Consider the following 9,676-nt stretch of genomic DNA (forward strand, 5'->3'; position numbering starts at 1 on the left):
TAAAGCATAAGCAAACTGTGGAGCAGTAGGTTAATGCTTGCTTAGCTCTTGGGTTGTTGTACACCTCTTAATCTTCCCTCTTGCACCTTAAAAATGGGGAACTCTCGTTTGAGTAGGTCAATTCTCTGAAGCAAACCCTTCAATTGGGTGGTTGAGACATGGGTGGTGTATAAAGGATTGGGGGAAAAAAGGGACCTCTTCTGCTCACTGTTCCATTGAAAGGTACATCTACTTTGTAAATGGGAGCTGAATAGCCTAAATTGTCAGAAGATAAAAACAGCTGTTTTTCAGAGCTGTTTTCTTCTTTTGACAGAGTGAAAACTGAATATGCCTTTTGAATGACACAAAGACTTGGGGATTTTTAAATGGATTTTATAATAAAGAATTTGAGGATTTTTAAATGGAATTATTTTGAACATCTGTTTTTCCCGTCTTTCTTTTCTTGCTCAGTTATCATTACTCTTTGAGACAGATTTGCATTTAAGCATTACTAAGTAAATAACTTCCAAATCAGATTACCTTACGTGGTAGAAGTGTTTTGTACTAATACTTTCGTCTTTTTTCATTATGGATGTTGCAATAGGAATAAGAAATAAGAGGATGTAAGTGTACAATCACTTACAGAATATATTTGTCAAAATGTTAGTTACATTAATCAGTGTTTCTCTGATTTAAATGCAAAATAGTTTCAGGCTCGTCCGTTTTTCTTTTTATTCTTCAAGTAAGATTGTGTACACCTAACTTTTCCCATATGTATTTTATAACCTGTATATGTACTGTTTTCTTTTTAAAGCTACTGATCTGGTACTGAGAAAGGTGATCAACTTTTCTGACTGCACCGTATGTCTTGATAAGAGAAATGCCAGTGGAAAAATTGAATTTTATCAGGAACCTTTGCTCTACAAATGTTCCTTCCGGACTCGTCTGCATTTTACTTATGACAACCTTAACTCCAAAATGCCGTCTATTATTAAAGTAGGTATCCAGATGATAATTTTGGTGAAGAATATTTGTATGTGACCAAATTGATTTTTTTTTCAAATTACACTTTGAAGTTTCCATTAAAATGGAAAAAAATATATTTTCTTGATAGAGAACTTTTCTGTCATGTTTTATTCATGTGATATTATTAGTAATAGCATGCAAGTAAGGAAATCATGAGCTCTAATCTCTTCCATTTTTCATAAAGTTTTAAAAAAGAAATATGATAGTTGTAAGAAAGATGTCCATGAAACATCTGTTGAGGAAAAATACTTTGTTTTAATATGCCAGGGATGAGACACAAAGCATTTTTACTTACCTTGTTGTGAATGTAGTCCAAATCACAGGAATGTTTTGGCTCTGTTTATTGAATCACTTGAAAAGAATTAGCAAGACAAGCCTGGTTATGAATGGGCAGAGGTCCAATATCACACATAATCATCTGGCCCTAAGTGACATCTTTACATTTTGAATAGCTGAACGTTTAAGTGTTAGAGAGACTCAACTACTGATCATCCTCATTTTTTTTTCTGCTCAGACCGGTCATATATGCCAAGTGTGGTGCCTCCACTCTTCCGCTCTCCCCTTGCCTTATCTAATGGTAGAAATGGCAAAAAAAGTGAGCACGTCTAGTGTTTGCATGGTTTCTGTCTAATTAATTGAGAAGCGATGTAAATTGAGATCAAGACTTTATASCAGACTTTCAAAGTTTTAATAAACTCAGTCTTTCCATGAATATACTGCAAAGCAGTCACTTTGGGAAATATTTTGCATACGCATTTCTCGGGATTATCTTGTACAAGTGTCCCCCTTTCATTTAGAAAGCATCACTTGGCTGATTCTTGAGGTGGACAAGGAAACCTGAGCTCTTGGAAGTTAGTAGGCTGAAGACTAATCAGCAATCATGTCCAGTTTTAAAAATCATTTCCTCCATGTGTTGCGCCACCGTAGCCCTTCAATTGCTTGCCAGAAAGCTTTGGGCAAGTGTGGTGATTTTCTTAATATGGCAATGGCCACGTAAATGATTATCTAGGCTAGAATTCTTGCTAGATGCTGGACTCTTGAGTACAAACAGCTGGTAGTTAGTGTGTTTTACTAGGTTCAAATTAGAACTAAATTTTTACAGAAAGAGAATTCTTTCATGTGATGATCTCAATAAGTATGCAAATGTGAAAGAATTGTTTTCTCCTGTTTGTTTTTAAAGTAACTATTAACAATTTTGAAAGTTTGTTTTTTCTTGAGTTTTATAAAGAAGAATTTCTATATTCAGTGGCATAGGATCATATACCTTAAAATATTAAAGGCTATGTGAACTCCAGTGATAGTGAGGAATTGTCTGCAATTTACTGCTTGAGGTCTCTGTGATCTGTGGTGACAATATRACTACTGCAGGGAGACAATAAACTTTCATGTTGAAAAGCCCAAYTATTATTTTTCAAGTTCAGATATACCACGTAGTCCTGTAAAATTTGGAAAAGTTATCTTTGCTAGTGGTTGTTTATTGTTTATCTTTTTTTTAATGCGTGTTTGTTCAAAAATATCTTTTATCTTTTCTTCTTGCATGTCTCGTACTTATGCCTTTTTTYCCCTATTAACATAGTGAGCTAAACTAGGTCACTGAATGCACAAAAAGAAGTACATAGTTTTTTCTGCTGGTTTTAGTGAACACAGCCACCTTACAGATGGGCAGATGAATTCGAGTGACAGTGTAAGAGCAGGGCTAGATCTTCATGGTGGGAATGGGGGTGTTACCACACATGGAAGATGTCCMAAAGTGTGACGACTTAAATTGAGCCACTCCAGAACTGTGCCCCTTGGCTTGTTACTCTCTCTACCAACCCGACAGTGGGAAAGAGTCAAAATGAAGGAACTCAAATAGCCACTCTATTTTGGCTTTCTTTGGAATTTTTRCAGCCTAGAATGCAAGAACTTTTATGAAGTTCTTTATAATAAAAATAAAAAACTTGAATCAGATGCACTGACATGAGTATGTGGCTCTTTTAAGATTTCTCCAGCAACAGCAATAATTAAAAAAAAATATATAGGTAAAATATTTTCTTCTTTTCAATTCTGTTCTGTTTCAATTCTTCTTTTCAACCTGAAGATTTCTTGTATAGCAACCCAAAGAGTGTATGTTTCTGCTGATAGTTTACAGCCCTCTGCATCAAATAGTTGTAGTGGCTTTTGTATTCAGAAATCAGAATTCCCAAACCTAGTGAGTATGACATTGTGCAATTTAAAAGTTGGCTTTGATGAGGACAGTGCTTTATCATTTGCATCTGTTTTTTTTTATATTGCAGATTCATACATTAGTTGAAAGTTTGAAACTTTCAATCTCTGATCAGCAGCTTCCTATGTTTATACGCATAATGCAGCTTGGGATTGCTCTTTACTATGGAGAAATTGGCAACTTCAAAGATGTAGAAAACGAAGAGTTGATTTGCCACACTAAGGATATGATGGGAAACATCACAGGTAAGTATAGTTCTTTGACTTGTTGAAAAAACCTCTTTATTTTCTTTGTTTTTTACAAATATAAATTGCCAAGGCTAACTACTGCAGTGTGCCCTGGTAGTCAGTAATTTTTATGGAGAGTGTTAATTGCACAAGGTAAGTATGTAATAGTCTCACATCTTTTTTGTATTGTTCTGAAAAAAAATGCTTTATTCTTTTTTGAGTTATTCTGATGGTTTTCAGTAAATTAAGGTTAAACATTATCTGTGTGGAACATTTTCTGTGTGGTAACTCATGGTGAGTCATTTGGACACAGTCTTTTGCAGAGCATCACATTCTCTTTGTATTTATGTGGTGGCTTCAGCTGCTACCTCCCAACTATTACTAAGACTGAGACAGCCACTCCTTAATGTGTTTTTAGCCGTGAACCTTTTACTACATCCTCAATTTCATGTGGACTTATTAGGACTTCCCAGTTTTGATCTAAATTTTTTTCTTTTGTCATACATTTCAGTACTGAAACTTTGTAAGATGAATATTGTTACCAATTCACAGAGTCATAAGAAAGATAAAGAGATGCTTGGTATATATTAAAACCTAAGAGAGAGCAAATTTTGGAGTATACATTAGATCTTACCTATTTTTCTGGATTTTCACCTAGATCTAAAATAKAAATTGCACATTCAGGATTTGGGCAATCAGAATTTTCATGCCCTTTTTTTTTTTTTTTTAAATAAATGTTTGGAGAAAGAGTTTTACTTGTCAAAATGGGAAACTTATTACAGGTATCCATGCCAATTCTGTCTCCTCAAGACATTAGTTTGGCATATCTTGCTAAAAGTGAATTTGAGTCTGAGGGAGGAGGAGATATTTACCGCATAGTCAGGAGTATTCCAGGATGATTTCTTGAAAATTCTTGGAATTATACATGAAGGTGATGTGGCAGTTTAAAGTACCTTTATAGTATTACAGCAGAGACATTTAGTATAAAATAATTAATTCATTTGTTCTAAGACAAATGTTAATTTAAATGGCTTAAAATAGAAAGATTCTAAGATTATTTTTGGATGATATATTGATAATCTCTGGTTTCAGAGAAATAATGCATTTTTGGAAAGCAAGAATAGAGGTTTTTTTGACAAAAATCTCTAGAGGTCCCTCTAGATCTCTAAAGGCCCCTCTGATATTTAAACATTTACGTAGTAAATACAAACACAAGATCAAACTGTGACTCGTACCAAATGTCTTTCGAAGATTCTATCAGATGACTGTTGCGGGTTCACAGAATCACAGGATGATGTGATTCTGTTGGGTTGGATCCAACCCAACCATGGTTGAGGTTGGAAGGCACCTCTAGAGATCATCTAGTCCAACCCTCTGCTCCAGCAGGGACACCCAGAGCACGGGGCACAGGGCGGCATCCAGGCGGGTTTGGAGACCTCCAGAGAAGGAGACTCCACAGCCTCCCTGGGCAGCCTGTGCCAGGGCTCTGTTACCCTCACAGTGAAGAAGTTCTTCCTCACGTGCAGATGGAACTGCCTGKGTTTCAAATTGTACCCATTGTCCCTTGTCCTATAAGTGGCCACCACCCAGAAGAGTTTGGCCCCTCCCTCTTTACATCTTCCGCTCAGGTATTTGTACATGTGCTACAAACTCAAGAAATTGTAAAGAGTTGATCTTCCAGCTTACAAAGAAATATATTCCTTTTCTATTTACKTATTTCTGCACTTTGTGTAATGCAATGTCAGTGGTGTTCCCCTGAATGTGCAATACGGAATCCTACAATAACTCTGAAGTAACTGATACCCTTTTGCAGTCTCATATGACGGGGAGTGAATCCAGACAGCCTAAAATATCACCAGTCTGTTTGTACAGGCACATCACCTTCTGGGATCCTGACGGATCAATGGAGGAAACTCTATATATGACCTTTAATTTGGGTGGGTTAGGGAGGCATTTGGTTCACTGACTCACAGGAGCATACTCAGTTTTTGCAGAATGTAGATAAACCTGTATGTTTGACTATTGCAAAAACTGCCTTTTAAATAAAGAATTTTTCAACCTTGTTCTTGTTCTTGTTTTTTTTTTTTTTTTTTTTTTTTTTGTGGAGAGGAGGCAGGGAGGAAGGAGTTGTGCTTTGTCTAAAATTTACTTGTTATGGTTTTGAAAACAAAGCATTTTTTTCATATTTTAAAATTAAAAAATGAAATGTAATATGCCCTCATATAGTAGCATTTTGTATGAAACTTCAGAAGGAATTAGTGAAAGAAGACTCAATCTGACTGTAACATGAGGCATAGCTGACAAATTCTGGGGTCACTGCAGATGTACCATCTTAAAATTGTTATAAAGATCGTTATTTTTTTGAAGGAAACTGGGAAAAAAAGCAACCAGAAATATTTGTAGCATATGTAGAAATTTTGAGTTTTGAATATATCTTTTATCACTAGGAAGGTAAGTATCAGTGAATGATGTGTATTTGTCCTAGGTAAACTTCTAAATCCACCAATATTCCATAGTAAATGAATTTTCCAGTGTAGCTGATTGGATATTTTCCTTGTTATTTTCTTTCCACAGGTACAGAGGATGAAGCAAGCTCAATAATACAATATCCTACCCAGTATATTAATCAAGAACCTTATATGCATCAAGATGATGACCAGCAACAAGGATGGGTGTCTTGGGCTTGGTCCTTTGTTCCTGCTATTGTGAGCTATGATGATGAAGAGAACAATTCCAGTGGAATGGATGATGGAACAACATTACAGCAGCAGAAATCACAAGCCCAGAAGGATCCTATTATTTCCATTGGGTTTTATTGTACAAAGGCAACTGTGACTTTTAAGGTAAATACTTCTCTGCATTGCATAAGATTTAATTAGTTTGTTGAATGTGAAGTTTATGTAAATACCTGTATTTATAAATGCTTGTCTAATGAGTGATTCCAGACAGGGAGTGTTACGCTGGTGAATAATAAAAAATATGAATGTTGAAAGTTCAATTTATATCATAATGTGCTGTTAATTACAATGTGAGGATGTTCTGTATTTGAGGCAGAATTTATTGAGTGCAAGCATTTTACTTTAAAGGAAAATCACTTCAGTAAGAATATATTTTGAGGGAAAAGAAACTTTAAAAGTTTTAATGTGAATATTTATTGTAATTCTCTGTCCATTCAATGTTCATCTAAATTGAGTTAGTACAACTCAATGTCTTATTCAAGTTCCATGTATTCTCTGCTGAAAATATTCAAATTTCTTAGCACATACATAGTTTACAGCTCAATATATATGTAGATTTTATTTCCTTCCATACATTTTCAAGCCGTCAAAAATAACTTCAACATGAACAAGTTAAATTCAAATTTGCCTAGCATTCATTTACTAGCAGTATCAAGCTAAAGCACTTTTACAGAGAAATAGACATTGAGTTGTACTAACTAATAGAGAATAAGGTTCAGTGAGTAATTTTAATGTATTCAATAAAGTACTTTTAATGTATGCCAAATGTTCTGCAGGCAGTTTTTATACATAATAGGAAGCTGCTCTGAGTTTTACAATAGGAAGCTGCTCTGAGTTTTACAATTAAAAATATACTGAATATAGTATATAAATAAAAAAAAACTGAGGGATTTTCCTTTTTTTGTTTTTTTGGGGGGTTTGGTTTTGTCCTTGAGGCTTGTGCATGACCTGTAATACTGATGCTGCTGCCTGTGCCTGCCCCGTCTCCTTGGCTTGTGGCCTGTGTCAAAGYTGGTGTCTTGGGTGCCCAGGTAGTTACTCCTCTGAGCTCTCATGCCGTGGTGATGAAGCAGAGCATTTAGCTGCTCTACAGCTGGCAGAAAGGACGAGGCAGGTGGCTTTGGGAGCTGCAGGGTCCCGTAGGAATTGGGAAACCCGTAGGATGTGTTAGAACGTGAGTCTGCTGTCAAATGTGACAGCAAAATTGGAGGATGTGAGTGTAGTTAAGCACTTGGTCATGCTCCTCGGTCATGAAGYGGGTCTGCTTCAGCCTGTGTTTAAAAGACAAGAACAAACTAAAAAAAAGATGCAAAAAACCCATCCCTCTCTTGATGAACAAAACCAAACCAAACAAACAACAAAAAAAGTATTTCCATTTTAGCTGTGTTAATTCTTGGCCAATTAAACATGATAAATACATAATTTTAGCATACTTGAGAGTATTTAATTATATCTCTGAATGTCGTTTCATTTAAAAAGTATACCAGAATCTCAAAATCGTCTTTTGTTATGTTTCAGCATCTTTATTTTGTGTTCTTTGTACAATAATAGTTTTCTGCATAGTTTCCTTATGTGAGAAATATTATTAAAATAATAAGAACTAATTTCTGAAAGGAACTTACTTAACTGGGCCTTCCTAATGTGTCTTTGGCAAGCCGATGCTTTTTATACTAGAAAGTAATTAAAAACTACTTAAAACAAAGCATCTTATTTAAAAAAARAATCAGAATGTAAAGTGATGTGTAAGACTAACATGGTGACAGTTAAGAGGAAAACAGAATTCATTGTTCTGCTTGCATGCAAAGAATGTATGGAATTAATTTGTGGTTCATATTTTGGTTAAAAAATAAGGTCAAGTTTCTGCATTAGCATTCTGAACAGTTGATATCATTCCAGCTTAAAAATCATGCCAAATTAAATGTAGCATTTTCTAATAATGCTGAAAATAATTCTTGTAATGTCTGAATTCTTTTAATCAATTAATTGCTTTTCCTCTACGGTAATTGCACACAGCTGAAGAGTGATCAGTGACTTTTTTTTAATCCAATTATGTTGAACGTTAGGATTACAAAATTTTACTTTGAAACAACACCATGTGTATCCACTCGTGGAAATAATAATGACAGCTTGCAGATTTTTTTTAAGTAAAAATTAGAATTTGTATTATTTAAGCTACTCGGCATAAACAAAATTAAATCTTCTTTAATTCAAACCATGAATACTTTAGTGTTTTGTGCCTCTTTCTTTTGTTTCTTCAGTCTGTAATATGCTTTTCAGCCACAGTGTGTGTTTCGCTACTCTATATTTTTACCTTTAAATTAGTTGTATAGGAAATATGAATGCATGTTTCTGTCAAGTAAAAAAGAAAACAAAAAAAATGTGGTTGCAACTCATAATATTCTGTTGATATTGTTTTGGTATTTAAATGTTTGGTGCGTGTGATACATAATTTTATGGATTTTGACAGCAAATGATAAAATCACTTGATACTATGTTAATACAGCTGTGTATCTGTTTCATCTTTTCACATAGCTTCTCTTTGGATAAACTGAAAATACTGTAGTGCATTTGAAACTTTTTTATGGCATGCTTGAGATTAAATAGGCATATTCATCTGGAAGTTAAATATATGAACTTCTAAGATGGATAATGTGTTACAGCTGTTTTACTGCACCTGTTTCCTGCTTATTAGTAAATTTTGGCCCATAGTATAATGTCTTCATCAGTTCTGTATCTTAATGATATTACTGCTGTTAAATGCTTATGTTGACTTACGCAAGGTATTTTTCATATTGTTTCCTAGCTCACTGAAATGCAAGCTGAAAGTAGTTACTATAGCCCTCAGAAAGTAAAATCCAAAGAAGTTATATGCTGGGAACAAGAAGGAACCACTGTTGAGGTAATTATTCAGTAAGAGGGATAAAAATATATTTGTTAATTTGTTGTAAATGCTGTAGCAAATATATATAAAAAAGTTACTAAGACTAAAAATAATTTAAATGATTTTGTTGTTGCTATTTTTGATAGGAACATACCAAAAATATTTTTGTGTTTATGGTAGTGATGATACATAAGATATAGAGATTATTTCAGTGAAAGAACATAGTACCACTGATAAAGCAAAAACTTAGTAATATATTTGATTAATCTGTTGTTTATTAAAGTATTAAATATATAAAAATAAACATGTAACAGTTCACTTTTTTTTTCATCTTTTCTATTTCTACTGGTATTGAATTCTTCAGCATATGACTTTTCTCCCCCACTAGGTCCTTATGAAAGGTGAACTTTTCTTCGATTGCCAAATAGGTTTTGTTGGTTGTCAGGCTATGTGCCTTAAAGGAATTATGGGAATTAAGGACTTTGAAGAGAACATGAACAGGAGCGATGAAGTGAGTATACTGAAATACCAGGTGCCTTGTTGATTACAGAAATACTGATTTGCTTTGTTAAAATGTTGATTACAAAAATTGGGAAAGCTTCTGCTACCAGTTCTTATC

At 34.3% G+C, this 9,676-nt stretch overlaps 1 protein-coding gene across 1 annotated transcript in view; it reads left to right on the forward strand.

Moving 5' to 3' along the window:
- The window catches only part of VPS13B (vacuolar protein sorting 13 homolog B), a 399,744-nt gene that overhangs the window by 39,218 nt on the left and 350,850 nt on the right, over positions 1 to 9,676 (forward strand). Inside the window, exons 5-9 of the mRNA XM_026049995.1 lie at positions 794 to 975; positions 3,282 to 3,456; positions 6,013 to 6,281; positions 8,980 to 9,075; positions 9,446 to 9,568. Coding sequence (XP_025905780.1) covers positions 794 to 975; positions 3,282 to 3,456; positions 6,013 to 6,281; positions 8,980 to 9,075; positions 9,446 to 9,568 — 845 coding nt within the window. The remainder of the gene's footprint in view (positions 1 to 793; positions 976 to 3,281; positions 3,457 to 6,012; positions 6,282 to 8,979; positions 9,076 to 9,445; positions 9,569 to 9,676) is intronic.

Source organism: Nothoprocta perdicaria, unplaced genomic scaffold (assembly GCF_003342845.1).
Source record: "Nothoprocta perdicaria isolate Ctin4 unplaced genomic scaffold, notPer1 scaffold_64, whole genome shotgun sequence".
In the NCBI taxonomy this organism is placed as follows: domain Eukaryota; kingdom Metazoa; phylum Chordata; class Aves; order Tinamiformes; family Tinamidae; genus Nothoprocta; species Nothoprocta perdicaria.